This window comes from Odocoileus virginianus, chromosome 8, assembly GCF_023699985.2.
Source record: "Odocoileus virginianus isolate 20LAN1187 ecotype Illinois chromosome 8, Ovbor_1.2, whole genome shotgun sequence".
NCBI lineage: Eukaryota > Metazoa > Chordata > Mammalia > Artiodactyla > Cervidae > Odocoileus > Odocoileus virginianus.
Window position 1 is genome coordinate 54,755,602 of NC_069681.1, and position 16,084 is coordinate 54,771,685.

Sequence of the window (16,084 nt, forward strand, 5' to 3'; positions counted from 1 at the left end):
TTTATAATATTTATCCAAAGAAATAGAGTAGCCTGCAGTGACAAGAAATCTTGGGCTTGATAACACCTGCTTCCAGTAAATTTTAGACAGTTACCTGCCTGTATCTCTTTCCCCTTCCAAAGTCCTTTTCCCTTAAATAAAAATATAGATTACTCTTCAAAAGTCTGATGGAAGATTAAGAACTAAAGGAGAACCACTTGGAGGTTAATCATCAAAAAGTCTGAGAAAACCTACATGGGAAAAGAATCTAAAAAAGAGTGGTATGTGTATAACTGATTCACTTTGCTGTATACCCGAAACTAACACAACATTGTAAACCAACTATATTCCAATAATTTTTTTTTTAATCTGAGGAAAAGGTGTGCATTTCCCTTCCCAGCCCATAAGCCTTTCCATAAAATTTGCTTCCCAGCTCATGGCTTCACTGAGTTTCAGCTCTTATCCTTGTCCTCAGATCTCCATGGCAGACAAAAAGCCCTTAAATGAATTTTCACTGTTTTGAATTATCTTCACTAATAATATTCTCAATTAAAGATAATCAACTGGTGTCTACAAATAGTATGAAAGAAATGACACATATGAGAATTATCAAAAATATAATTTTCTTGTATAAACTGGTTACAAAATCTGTGTAAAATTAAATTGTGCTTGAAAGACAATCTTTAAAATGGTGATTATTCGTACATTAAAAGAAAAAAAAGTAAAAGGATTAGATTTTTTAGAGGAAATAATATGTTCAAAGGCCTCAACCTTTTTTTTTTTTTTAGGCCTCAACCTTTTACTACATAAGATCAATTGCAATATTTTTTGTGTAACTACATATAATTTTCACCTACCAGCATAATTAAGAGTAAATCGTATAAAAATGTGAACATAAACATGAGAACTTCCTTTTTTACTCTTCTGCCCAGGACAGAAAACTTGGTTCATTGCAAAACTTAGAACTATGCTATATCATAGAACTGTATCATAGTTCTATAGTTCTATTCATAGTTCAAAGAATACTCTATCCTAGAACTCATTAAAAAATATATTTTACATCATAGCTCAATACTTCAGCTTTTCAGTCAATCAGTCAGACAGACATACACACATAATAAAATATAAACTTCACAAAGTAAGACTACGTAAGAAGAGCTCTCATTTTCTACTCTGTTTCACCATAGATAATTGGGGGTGAAATGCTGACTGCCAGTCACTAAATTAATTACCAGACCATTTAATGGATTGTGGTCTACAATTTGAGAAACACCAGCTTAGAAAACATATAAACACATGCTATGATTTACCACTTCTCCTAAAAAGACAACACCTGTGTTAATAAAGAAAGTCCTGAATTGCCTTGACTGATAGTATCATGCAACTTATCTCAATGAATTGAAAACTTATAGACACTTTTTTCAGGCCCTGGATTCTTAAAAAACACAGGAATCTGATATCTGAATTTTATCTAGAAAAAAATGTTATGTTTTTCCTACTCAAGTTACTGCTTTCATTTTTTTGCTTTAGGGGGATACATTGGAACATTTAGCTATCATTACTTTCATGTGGGTCTCCCAGGTGGTGCTAGTGATGAAGAACCCACCTACCAATGCAGGAGATATAAGAGACGTGGGTTCGATCCCTGGGTGGGGAAGATCCCCTGGAGGAGGGACGGCAACACACTCTAGTATTCTTGCCTGGAGAATCCCATGGACAGAGGAGCCTAGCGGGCTACGGTCCATAGGGTAGCAAAGAGTCGGACACGATAAAGTGATTTAGCACACACCCACTTTCATGTAGTTCAAAAGTTATGAGGTGTTTTGTGGTCATTGGAATAAATTTGTGCCATAGTCACTTCAAAGACAGAAGTAACATTTCCAATGACCCTGTGGAAGCAGTGGAGAGCATCCCCTAGTTGTCCCATGGCAAGAGAAAAAGGCCTAGCTTTATAATTTCCACTATTTCCTGAGGTGCTAAATCAACTTTCATTTATTAAGATCAAAGCCTGTGAGCTTTGACTTAAAGACCAGAAGCTGGGCTGGGAGTTGGAAGGCTATGAGATATTTGCCCCTGACCTTGGTCTTCTCATCTGTAAAATGAGAAGACTGGATTGGGCCTAATCCTCTGCCCATCTTCTACTCCTAGGAACTATGAATATGAATTTTATTGATTGTCATATTTATTAAGTTAGCTATTTCATTTCTCCTTTTCTTTTTAAATGCAACTCACTGACAATACATTCTATATTCAGCAAGCAGTACATGTAATATTTTAAATTGACAACCTATTATTGTCTTGGAGTCCCATCTCTGTGCCCCCAGTACATAATTAGCTTTAATCTATGATAATTGCCTGCTGTTAATAAGATTGAGTATGTCTACTGAATTCTCTTTTTTGGCACCCACGGCCTATAATTATACCTAATGTGCACCTAATGATACCTAGTTGTAAGCTTCAAACCCAGTAGGTGTTCAGTAATTATTCACTGCCTAACAGATCACAGAACCACTATTCCATCTTCCACTAGTTTTCTCCGTGACCCTGGCCAAATCACCTAACCTTTCTGAGTCTTAATTTCCCCTTCTGTAAATTGAATAGGTTTGACCGGAATGTGGAAAGTGAAAGTTGCTCAGTCGTGTCCGACTTTCTGCAGACCGCATGAACTGTAGCCCACCAGGTTCCTCTGTCCATGGGGATTCTCCAGGCAAGAATACAGGAGTGGGTAGCCATTCCCTTCCCCAGGGGAATCTTCCCAACTCAGGGATTGAACCCAGGTCTCCCACACTGCAGGCAGATTCTTTACTGTCTGAGCCCCCAGGCCCTGCTTTAACTGGGATAGTGGTTCTCAAAATTGTTCAAATAACTGGGCTATGAGTTTTCTGAGGTTCCTTCTTTCCACCTCCAAAATCTGTGATTTTTTTATGTACCAGATAAACTCAAAAAAGTGAAATCACAAAAACATTTTAAAATATGTATATATATCTATAATAGTGGTATATAATGATATAAAAATCTAAATATATATAATATTACATATAAATATATAATGTAAATATATACATATGTCTATAACAGTAGTGTATAATGATATAAAAATCTCCATAAACCAGAGGCAAAAACTGAATTTCATTTTTCATCATCACAGATACTACTTAAAGAATTATCATTTTAGGTCCATTGCTTTGCTAGGAGCAGCAAATCATCTAAAAAATAATGAACCTCATAAAATTTCCACCAACTATCAAACACTTTCTAAAAATGAGATGAATAAAATTGCTTATAATTAATCTGGATGAGGTGTCCAGCTCTTTTTCAAAAATTAACAACCATTAACAAATTTTAATCAAACCCAGAAACAAAGGTATTGCCATCAATACTAAAAATCATAAACAGGGCATAGGCTAACTATGTTTCTACCCCAGTCACTCCCTTCAATTGCTTTATCTGAGCTGTCTTTCTGTTAGCAAATACATATCAAATTTTTCAGGGATATATAAAATTCATGATGACTTTTCAAGATTTACATTCAGTTTGCCCATGGAATGATTACAAGTTATTTATATTCATATTATGCTTAGTTAAGGAGAAACAAACCAAAGCAAATAAAAAACATCTTTGTCTTACCTAGCGGTGTTTTTGACAGCTTTGGGGCTTACATTAATAAGTTTATCAAGACCTTGTTCACTGCTAAAACAAAATAAAATAAATGGTCAAATGCAGTTGGAAATCAGCAAATTTTATGACTGGTGTTTTTTCTTTTGACATTTGTGAATTCTTTGATGGGATCCTAGACAAAAAGTGATAAATGTAATGAGTTTCTACTTTGTATAAAATAGTTATCTTTTTTAAATCCTCAAAGCAACTGAGTTAAATATCACCATTCTCTTTTCATAAATAAATAGAGTTGCATGAACGTTAAGGCCTTCCTTAAGCCAAGTACCTAAGCAATAACTGAGGGTGAATTAGGTAACCACACGTTGTCTCCTGCCCACTTCCTTCCTCTCTCTGTTCACAATAATTCCTTACAACTGCACAAGGCTTTTCACCAACATTATTATCACAATAATTCCGAGAGGTAGCTTGGAGTTACTCTGTCATGCCTTTCTTAACTTTTACTCCAGTGGACAATGAGTCTTAACTTCTTAAGAAGACAGGAGCATATCCAAAGTCTTACAGAAATATTTCTAATCAAGTATTGGAATGTTATGTCACCAAATTTCTGAAGAGTCATTTGAAAATTAATCCTTAGGTTTATGAAAGAGAATAAAGCCAATATTCTTTGGTTTATTCAGTTTTATGAACTTATAATTTATTAACTAAATTTGCAGTAATAATCTAGTTAAGTTATAATTGCATTAAATGAATTTCTCAGGTAGTCATTATACAGAATTAACTTCAATATTACAATTTGAACAATATTATAATGTAACAAATTGAAGCAATATAAAAACCTATCCAGGATTATTACATGTCAGCAAATCAATTTTTCTCATTTTTTTTTCATATCCCCTTTCAAACATCCCTAGCCAAATAATTAACTTTATTCTGGGGCATAAATTGAAGACTTGCTCATGACTCTTCAACAATATTAATAAACTTACCTTTTCTTTGCTGAGGGAGTCACTTTGATAAGACTGTCTAGGTCTTGGCTCCTAAAAAATGTAAATTTTAATAGCTAGTAAAATCAAATCATATCAGTTACAATTTGTATATTTTTTCAATCAATATTGAATAAAGTGATTGTTGCTAATTCAAAACTTCATTTTACTTGAATATTCTTTTTAGTTCTCTGTGAAAGCAGATAGCTACTATAAATTCATTTCTTATACAACTACATATATATGAAAATTTATTTTTATTCTTATTCCTTTCAAGACAACTTTAAATTTAAGTTGCTCTTAAATTTCTTATTTCCTAGATTGTATTTGGTACTAGAATCAGCATTTAGAATTTGTTTTGAGGTTGTAATGAACAAGAGAAAAATTTGAATTGTACATCGTTTCCATGTGTTTCTTGCTTCCATCTCCTCAGGATAAAATAAAACAAAACCTGGGACTTTTTATTTATTTATTTTTTCCATTTATTTTTATTAGTTGGAGGCTAATTACTTTACATCATTGCAGTGGTTTTTGTCATACATTGAAATGAATTAGCCATGATGAAACCAAAACCTGGGACTTTTTAAAAAGGAGTGTATTTCCTGATTCTAAGGTATGGAGGTATTCATACATAATATGAATATGTAACATTGAGGCTACTCCAAGATATTAAACAATTCAGAATCATGCTTCATGCAATGCTATATCAGAGCAAAGAAGACGTCTGACAATAAAATTTGCTTTTTTACTCAAATAGGCGATAATAGCTCTAAAAGGGGGCTTTCCTTGTGGCTCAGTGGTAAAGAACCCGCCTGCCAATGCAGGAGACAGGTTTGATCCCTGGGTCGAGAAGATGCCCTGGAGAAGGAAATGGCAACCCACTACAGATTATTGCCTGGAGAATCCCATGGACGGAGGAGCCTGGCGGGCTACATACAGTTCATGGGGTCGCAAAAGAGTCAGACACAACTTGGTGACTAAACGGCAACAATCTCTAAAATGACATTTCTGTTATTGCACTGGGCTTTCATAACATCAAAAGGCCTAAACAAGATATATAACTTGATATACATTATTATTGGACAATTTGCTACATATCCTGAAAAGAAAAGAGACTAGAAAGGCTTCTATAACCTAACTAATCTTTAGGATTAACCTATAAATGAATTTCATCATGTTCATATCCTTCTATGTAAATTATTGCATTCTGTTATATTGAATTATTTGAAATTGTCATCGGCTGGGTCAAAAATTGTTGAATGTCAACAATTTCATAAGATTCAACCTAATAGATAACTTCTTAGGCATCTTGCTTGAACTAAGCATTGAGTGGTGCAATGGGGACTCAACAATGAAGAAAAGCAGTAACAGTAATAATAATACCAATAGATAATGTCTAATAAGTACTTGGGGAATAAATGCTTCATAAGCTAATTTTTCTGGTAATTCATTGAAGAAGGTAATTCTTACAATCCCCACTTTACAGATAAAGAAGTTGAGAATTCAAGGAGGTGAAATGATTTGTCCAAGATTATACATCTATAAAGACTTTGACTGTGTGGATCACAAGAAACTGTGGAAAATTCTGAAAGAGATGGGCATACCAGACCACCTGACCCACCTCTTCAGAAACCTGTATGCAGGTCAGGAAGCAACAGTTAGAACTGGACATGGAACAACAGGTTGGTTCCAAATAGGAAAAGGAGCACGTCAAGGCTGTATATTGTCACCCTGCTTATTTAACTTATATGCAGAGTACATCATGAGAAACGCTGGGCTGGAGGAAGCACAAGCTGGAATCAAGATTGCTGGGAGAAATAGCAATAATCAGATACGCAGATGACACCACCCTTATGGCAGAAAGGAAGAGGAGCTAAAAAGCCTCTTGATGAAAGTGAAAGAGGAGAGTGGAAAAAGTTGACTTAAAACTTAACATTCAGAAAACTAAGATTATGGCATCTGGTCCCATTACTTCAGGGCAAATAGATGGGGAAACAGTGGAAACAATGGCTGATTTTATTTTTTGGGTTCCAAAATCACTGCAGATGGTGATTGCAGCCATGAAATTAAAAGACATTTACTCCTTGGAAGGAAAGTTATGACCAACCTAAATAGCATATTAAAAAGCAGAGACATTACTTTGCCAACAAAGGTCCATCTAGTCAAGGCTATGGTTTTTCCAGTGGTCATGTATGGATGTGAGAGTTGGACTATAAAGAAAGCTGAGTGCCGAAGAATTGATGCTTTTGAACTGTGGTGATGGAGAAGACTCTTGAGAGTCCCTTGGACTGCAAGGAGATCCAACCAGTTCATCCTGAAGATCAGTCCTGGGCGTTCATTGGAAGGACTGATGTTGAAGCTGAAACTCCAATACTTTGGCCACCTGATGCGAAGAGCTGACTCATTGGAAAAGACCCTGATGCTGGGAAAGATTGAGAGCAGGAGGAGAAGGGGATGACAGAGGATGAGATGGTTGGATGGCATCACTGAACTGACTCAATGGACATGGGTTTGGGTAAACTCCGGGAGTTGGTGGTGGACAGGGAGGCCTGGCATGCTGCTATTCATTGGGTCACAAAGAGTCGGACACAACTGAGGGACTGAACTGAACTGAACAGCTAACAGATAATCTCTAAAAAATTTTACTACCAAGTGGAAGAGATGAACACATGATGTAATGCAAGACATGGCAGAGGGCAGGTGCTGAAATAAGGCTCACACATATTGCATGGGAAAGGTCGTATTATTAAGGCTTTCTTCACTTTACAAACTAAGTCATCTTGGAAGAGGGACAAGGGATAAATGTCTTTCATAGAATCTTAATCTGTAACATAAAGTATTACATGGTCTCTGGATTCGTTATCTGACCCTCAGACAGTGACGATGCATTATACTTGCATTTAGTGAACAGAATATAAGGACAATTTAGAACTCAATATTCAAATGAAAGAATGATAAATCCTTTAGTCTAACTATAAAGTGAATGAAGCAATATATGCAACGGAGACTGAGTTTTGGAAGTTGTTCCAAGTACTTGCAGGGTTGATCCTCTTCACCCATCCATATGAAATACTGCCTAGGAATCAGCAGTCTATGGTCCTCAAGCTAAATCCAGCCTGAAGTCTGGTTTTATAAGTAGAGTTTTATTCAAACATAGCCATTCCCATTCCTTTACAATGTGTTATTAATGATCGCTAGTTTAAATAAAGACTGTTTTGGGCCCCTATACCTGAAATTTTATTCCCTAGCCCTTCAAGCAAAAGTTACTGACTCCTGACCTACTCTAGTAAACTTTATATGATAGCTATCTACTGTTAAAATAGAATACCTAGAAGCAAAGTAAGATAGAAAACTCTGTGAGAGAGAAGATACATGCTTTGGTACCTTTTATTTTTAACTCACATTCAAACTAGCATAACAATATGTGTTTATAGGTTCATGGTTTGGCTATATCGCTTTGTTTACTCAACACAGTGGACCTTAAAGAAAATTCTTTTTTGTATTCTTTATTATTTCAATGAACTAACTATAATTTTTTTAAATGACCCCCCAACTTTAGGAATTATTGGAGTGTAAATGGAAGAGGAAAGGGAAAAAATGATGACGGATGGAGGACGAATGAAGGAGATTTTCTTTACATGAAGACCTTCTCTTAGGCTGCTTATCTGTAGGAAATTGTTTGGGGAAGATGCTTCATCCCAGGAGGAATCTCGATTTATTTTGAGGAAATCCCAAGCATGGAAAACAAATCCCACATGGATAAGAGATTATTCTCATATTTTAAGGAATTCCTCCACAAATATTCACAACCAGGGATCCCTGAATAAAGGAATTGAACATTAGGTTTCTGACACAGAGCTATTGTTTTGGGTCTCATTACTGGTGGTTTCTTTGATAGAACAAACAGTTTTATCATATTTTCTAAGTTGAACAGAATAAAATGGAGAAATAGAAGAGTTCCATAAACCTCACCCTTGGTTAGTTTTGTTTGTTTCCGGAGTCACTTTGATGACATTGTCAAGACTTTGGTCCCTTTAAGACATGGAAGAAAGGATGAGATCATATGACAGGTTACATCAAATTGTTGAAAATATTTACAAAAAATGGAAAAGCATTTTTATTACAAAATATTTTACTAGAAAATATTGATTAAAATAGAGATCATCTCAAGGGATTGGAGGTTTTCAATGTTGACTCTGAATATATATTTGGACCTAACTATAACCACATGGAAATAATGAACAATAATTAGCGGTTTCAGAAAATTCATGATGTGCCAGGCACTGTGCTAAGTGATTTACGTGATTTATATGATTTAATACTCGTATCAACTATATGAAATAGTATAAAAATATTAATAAACTGAAACCTTAATGAAATTGAGTTGGGAGACCATCAGAGGGGCTCTCTCCTGCCCTGTGACAGTAGCAGAAGCCAGCAGGACGAGGAAAGACTTTTCTTCTTTCCTGGCAAGGACTCAGCCAGTGAAAAGCTGTGAACTCTTTGCTTACTGTAGTCCTCCCAGTATCCTTTCCCCATTCCCCTCTATAAAAGTGATCTTTCTTCTTCTTCAGGGACTTGCATGTGGCTCCCCATGGTTGCAGACCCCAAACTACAATTCTCTGATGATTTGAGCAAATCCATCTTGGCTGGAGAAATATCTGACAGTCTATTTGTTTCAGGTCAACAATAGGAAGTATCATCATCTCCATTTCAGAAAAGGAAAAGCTGAGACCCACAAAGATGAAGTTTTGCCCACATGGCCTGTAGTGGCAAGGCTGGAATGGAAAGCTATGTAATTAACTCCAGAGTGTGCACATTTATCATAACACCAACCATCTTATTGGAAATTATTAACTGAATTGACATTGGAAGTGACAAGGGAACATCTGGCCCAATTTCCTCACTGTGAGGATGAGAAACCGAAGTCCAAACAGGAGTGTGATCAGGCCCGTTTCTCACTGTCAGGGAGGGCAGAGTCATGCCCAGACCCACATCTCTGGGCTCTGGTCTGATGCTCTTTCCTCTCTCTTGTGCCATCCCTCTGCTTAAGAAAAATAAACAAATCAACCAATAAAAGTGTCCTGACCACTACTGTTTGGAATAGGGAACTGTGCTCTATGTTATATGATAGCCTGGATGGGAGTTTGAGGGAGAATGGATACATGTATATGAATGGCTGAGTCCCTTTGCCATCCACCTGAAACTATCAGAACATTGTCAATCAGCTATACCCCAATACAAAACAAAAAGTTTTAAAAAAACAAACAGTTAACTGATTGCAAATAAAAGACTATACCCAGTAAACCATCATTCCCCTCAGCCCTCGACGGCCAAACACTTTGTTTTCTTGGTTGCCAGTGGATTTGCCATTCTGGACATTTCAGATAAATGATATTTAATTGTGAAAAAAAAAAAGTGTCTTGTCCATCCTGGGAAAACACTGCACCTAATGAATCAAAATACCTACATTACATTAGAAATTGGCTAACCAAAATCTTTAACAGCTTATATATGAGGTGGTGCAGGTTACATGGTTTTTCTTGAACAACCATTGATACATTGATACTATAGCAGTGTCAGTCTGCTGAAATGATGATTTAAGTATGTTTTTAAGCATTGGTTAACATGAAACAAAAAAGAGGAATGTATTAAATCTTACCCTTGCGCACTTTTCCCAGTTCTTGGGTTCACTTTGATGAGGTTATCCAGGTCTTTGGAACTTTAAACAAAAAGAAACACAATAAGTAAAAATGAAATTATGTCAACTAATTAAGTCAAACTAATTACTTTAAAGGATATATGTGCTCACGATGAATTTTACAATTAAGTTTTGAGAGAAATCAATACCAGTCTACGTGTTTCACTTAAAAGAGTAAAACTTTTGATTTTCATTGGTATCAGTGTCCTATATACCCTCAAAATAAAACCATAAAATTAGGGCAAGAGTGAGTTTAAAAGATCATCTCTGCAACTATTTGCCAAAAAATCTCACCCTGTCAGCCCCATTTAGTATTCTACCTGATGCAATAGCTATAATTAAACTGTGTTCTGTTAATAATTTCCATTTAAAGGGATTTAAATGGAAATCTAAACACTTTTGGATTTAAACACTTTTTCCTTTAAAGGAATTCTATATCCATTATTTCACAGGATCTTTATAATAATCAAATGACAAAAGTGGAACAGACATTATGATCTTCATTTTATAACTAAATAAGTCTCAGCTTAGTATTCAAGGGACTTGCTCAAACGTACCCAGCTGATAAGTCATGGAATTCAGATATTTTGACTTCAAACCACTTTTCAACACAGCTTCTCTAATGAGAGCCACAAACTGATTCAGAACTTGATGCACAAATTGATGGGAAGGAAGAAAGATAAGGTATAATCCTCACCTTGGGTTACTTCTGTTAACTTCAGGGGTCACTTGGATGAGATTATCAAGACTCTGGCCCCTTTAAAACATAGAAAAAATAGTAAAGTTAATAACAGATTACAACCAAGTTGATAAAACTATTCATTAAAACTCAGAAACAGTGTAAACACTAAGATCATGCCGAAGAGCTGAAGATTGTTAAAGGCACACAGAAGTAAGTAGGGATTTATACATCTCTGCAACTCACTGAGACTCAGAGGGACAATATTTTCATCTTGGAGCCATCAGGCACTAGCAAACACTGAGATAGGACTCTGCTTTGATTCTTTGAATGCTATGCCCTTAGCCTTTTCCAGGGGCTCTAAACATAGTAATGTAATATGTAATAGTCTGTAATAGTCTGTGTACATGTTCCTGGAACACTCCACAAAGCCAACTCTACCCATCAGCTTCCAACATGCTGTGGGAATTTTGAACTTTGGAGAACCCTTATTTTGTAAAATTGTCAGCCGTTAGCAGATTTTCTATTTAAACACTGGATTTAGATAAGTGTACCCTGAACATTCATTTGAAGGACTGATGCTGAAGCCAAAGCTCCAATACTTTGGCCACCTGATGTGAAGAGCCAACTCATTGGAAAAGACCCTGATGCTGGGAAAGAGTGAAGGCAGAAGAAGAATGAGGTGACAGAGGATGAGATGGTGGGATGGCATCACCGACTCAATGGACATGAGTCTGAGCAGGCTCCTGGAGATGGTGAAGGACAGGGAAGCCTGGCATGCTGTAGTCCATGGGGTTGCAGAGTCAGACATGCATGACTCAGCGACTGAACAACAATAACAAGAAGCAATTTGTTAAAGTCCACAATATACAATCTGTTATCTCCTACTGGTACCTACTGTGTATTAAAACTACAAATTTTGACTGGTTGTGTTGTCAATAAACAATAAGAAGATTAAAATCTATCAACTTTTGAAATGTAAGTTACAATGTAAAACTGTAATGTAAAACACCATGTAGTCACTGAGAATGACTCAATATTTTACAGTTACCCTTTAGGATATGTGCTTCTGATCTTAATGGAATTCTTCTTTTTCCTATTGCTTCTACATGTGTTTTCCACATTCCCAGTGCCAGCCAATGTGCCTCTGATCTACAGAGGATACTATATGGGTAAAGAACATCCATAGAAGGCGCATTTACACCCTGTATCCCCATGCCCCGTGGCCCCACTAAGATCAGATCATAAAGTCTCCAAGGTGGTATCAATGCAACATCAAAGATACAGATATCTGGAAGCAGCTAGCTAGATGCTGACTCAAGTTCTTACTTATTTCCAGATGTCTGAGAATGTGCACATCCATGCTAAAAGCAGCAATAAAAAGTTTGAACCTTTTTCATGCAAATAATGAAATTTTTAACCCCCCCAAAAACCAACTATTCTACCCCAGAATATCCTATGTTGATTTTTTAACCCTTTGTGGCCTAAACAAAATATGTGGAATTTGAATGCCAGTGACTGAGAAAAAAAGTATTCCCAGGATTCTGTTTCTAGTATGCTGTGTACTAGTATTCATTTGAGTACTCAAGAAGAAACCCCACAGCATTAAGCATTGCAGCTCCTCCCTTGTAACATCTGTGTTGTTTCTGTTGGAGACTTTAATCTCTTTATTTTGAATAAAGTACACAGAGGGTTGTGTAATTTTTAAGGTTCATAAACTCAATAAAGAAGAATGTGCTAGTTAAAATGTAATGGAAAATAATATTTTGAGCTCCACGGTGGGAAGCAGTGCCTCATAGTGTATATTTCTTCAATATTTATGCAGTCTTTCAATCCACAAACAGTTACAGAAAGCCTACCATGGCCCCAAGTGCTGGGATAGCTGTGAACAATACAGACAGGCTTAAACCTAAAGAAACATCCATTCCAGGACTTTCCTGGTGGTCCGGTGATTAAGAATCTGCCTGCCAATGCAGGGGACACTATTTCCATCCCTGGTCTGGGAAGATCCTACATGCTGCAGGCAACTAAAGTGAAAGTGAAAGTGAAGTTGCTCAATCACGTCCTACTCTTTGCCATCCCATGGACTATAGCCTACCAGGGTCCTCAGTCCATGGAATTTTCCAGGCAAGAGTACTGGAGTGGGTTGCCATTTCCTTCTCCAGGGGATCTTCCCAACCCAGGGATTGAACCCGGGTCTCCCTCACTGCAGGCAGACGCTTTACCATCTGAGCCAGCAGCAAAGCCCGCAGGCAACTAAGGGCGCCGCAATTACTAGAGTTTGGCGCTCCAGAGCCCACAAGCCACAAGTACTAAAGCCCACAAGCGTAAGGCCCGTGCTCCACAACAAGAGAAGCCACCACAAGGAGAAACCCATGCACTGCACCTGGAGGGTAGGCCCCACTCCCTGCAGCTAGAGAAAGCTCACGTGCAGCAACAAAGACCCAGTGCAGTCAAAAATAATAAATTAAAACAAGTAGATTTTAGAAAGAAGCTTCCATCCTAACTTGGCGAGAGGCAGGCCACATGCAATCAAACATATAAGTGAATGCTACAATTCTAGATAATAACATATGGTACTAAAAATCAGTGCCAGGTGCCTGTGATGCTAGGTTTGGAGAAGGGCGTGGTGATGTAATTATATTCACTGGTTAGAAACAATCTCTTTGAGAAGGTAATGGAAGTGTTAATGCAGGAGTGAGGCTGGATAGAAAAGAGGTAAGTTTGGCTGGACTTTACTGAACACGTGAAAGGCCATTGCTCAAGTTTAGAACTTAATTCTACCTGAATTAAGAGAACTTTGGAAGTTTTTTAATAAGGGAGAGAGACAATCTTATTTTATTTTTAAGAGATCCACAGAGTTTAATGGTGCTTGGTGAAAGGGAAAAAAGAAGACCACTTCCCTTAAATCTCCCAGGAAGCACACACATACAAATACACGAATAGACACAAAGACTGCAACACTCTTACACACATACACACAAATACACACATATACACAATCGTGCACATAGGTACTTAATATACATACAAAAGCACATGGATATACTCACACATATATTCAGGCACACACAAGCATTTGTACAGATGTATACAATCACACATACATCTGCACATACATGCATACACTCACGCATTCACACATGTAGGCACACATGTATGCACACACAAGTATACATATGTGAATGCATACATTTGTGTGTGTGTGTGTGCAAGTGTACACATAGGCAAACACATACACACACACCCCCCTCAACCTATGAAAAACAATAGGTAATGATTTGAAATACTCTCTTTAATAAAAATTAAAAAGGTAAAACATAAATTTTTCTTGTAGAATCAAAGTAAATTAAGTATTTAAAAGTATCCAAATCATTGCTGTTGTTTAGTTGCTAAGTCATGCCCAACTCTTTGCAACCCCATGGACTGTAGCCTACCAGGCTCCTCTGTCCCTGGGATTCTCCAGGCAAGAAAACTGGAGTGGGTTGCCATTTCCTTCTCTGGTGGATATTTCCAACGGAGATCAAACCTACATCTCCTGCACTGGCAGGCAGATTTTTACCGCTGAGCCACCAGGGAAGCCCCATCTAAATCATTAAGAAAACATAATTCACATGAATCTTTATTATTGCTATTAATTATTTATCTCCAATGTGCCAAATGTGATAGTATTATGATCTCTAAATTGATGCCTGGGGCAAGTGACACAGCCAGAATTTGAACCCTGATCCTTTAGACTCCCTGCTCCCTTTCACTGCCTCAAGCTCCCTCCCTGAAACACCTAGGTAACCAGGGAAATCAGTGCTTTCTTCTCCGTTTATTAGCTGCAAAAAACCGCACATGTCTGTAACTCGACGAGTCACTGGGTCTGCAACCACACCAGCATTGCTGAGAATAGGACGGCCTGACGATGCACACCAGCTTTCAGCCAGCCGGGCCCTGGCTCTGACGGGGCCTGCAGGCATTAGTGACACATTTTAGAATCAACTCATAATATCATGTACTGAGTGAATGGAATGGAAAGAGGTTCAAAAGAAACCACATGGAATTACTTGGTATGCTTCTCAGCAACATGACAACAAGCTCAGTTTCAGATATGTTCCATCTGTTTTTTAAAAAATAAAAAAAAAAGCAAGAGGACATAAGCTTTCCAGATTTCCTTGGCAATTCATGGGTAGGGCAATTCTTTTACAAAGCACACTTTGTTAACCTCTTCATCTTTAAACATATATTGCACAACATACATATATACACACTGCACACAAATATAGTATACAGGCACACACGATCTGTACATAAACACATTCACACACACTACTTACACACCCACAAAATACACTTATTTATATACACTACACACACATACATACATGTACACTTATACACACATACTACTTACATACACACATATACATTTATATATATATATAAATATACACACTGTGATGGGCTTTCCTGGTGGTTCAGATGGTAAATAATCTGCCTGAAATGCAGGAGACCTGTGTTTGATCCCTAGGTTGGGAAGATTCCCCAGGAGAAGGGAATGGTATACACTCCAGTATTCTTGCCTGGAGCAGTCCAAGGACAGAGTAATCTGGTAGGCTACAGTCCATGGGATTGCAGAGAGTCACATGGCTGAGCAGCTAACACTTTCACTTTCATATCCACACTGTGATGGTTAATTTCACATGTCAGCTTGACCAGGCCACAGGGTGCCCAGATATTTGGTCAAATATTATTCCAGGTGTGCTGTGAGGGAGTTTGGGGATGGGCTTAACATCTGAATCTGTAGACTCAGTAAAGCAGATGGCCATCCCCAACATGGGTGGGCCATGGCTATTCAGTTGAAGGACTGAGTAGAACAGAAAGGCTTAGGTAAGGGGAGACTTTGCCTGCCTGAGTGCTTGACCTAAAACATTGCTCTTCTCTTGCCCTTGAATTGAAGCTTAAACATGGGCTCTCCTGGTCTAAGGCCTTCAAACTGGAACTGGAACTACACAACTGGTTGGGTCTCCAGCTTGCCAACAATAGATCTTGGGAACTCTCAGCATCCATAAGGGTATGTGCTAATTCCTTATAATAAATCTCTCTTTCTACCTGTATATTCTGTTTTGTTTCTCTGGA

General features: G+C 37.4%; 1 protein-coding gene across 7 annotated transcripts in view; it reads right to left on the reverse strand.

Moving 5' to 3' along the window:
- Window positions 1–16,084, reverse strand: part of SCEL (sciellin) — a 119,184-nt gene that overhangs the window by 35,992 nt on the left and 67,108 nt on the right. For 6 of the 7 annotated variants that reach the window (XM_070471538.1, XM_070471537.1, XM_070471535.1 and 3 more), the window contains 5 exons: window positions 10,979–11,038; window positions 10,243–10,302; window positions 8,553–8,612; window positions 4,584–4,634; window positions 3,607–3,669 (listed from right to left, as the gene is read on the reverse strand). In XM_070471538.1, the coding sequence (XP_070327639.1) occupies window positions 3,607–3,669; window positions 4,584–4,634; window positions 8,553–8,612; window positions 10,243–10,302; window positions 10,979–11,038 (294 nt within the window). The remainder of the gene's footprint in view (window positions 1–3,606; window positions 3,670–4,583; window positions 4,635–8,552; window positions 8,613–10,242; window positions 10,303–10,978; window positions 11,039–16,084) is intronic. The other variant, XM_070471534.1, reaches the window with a different exon arrangement.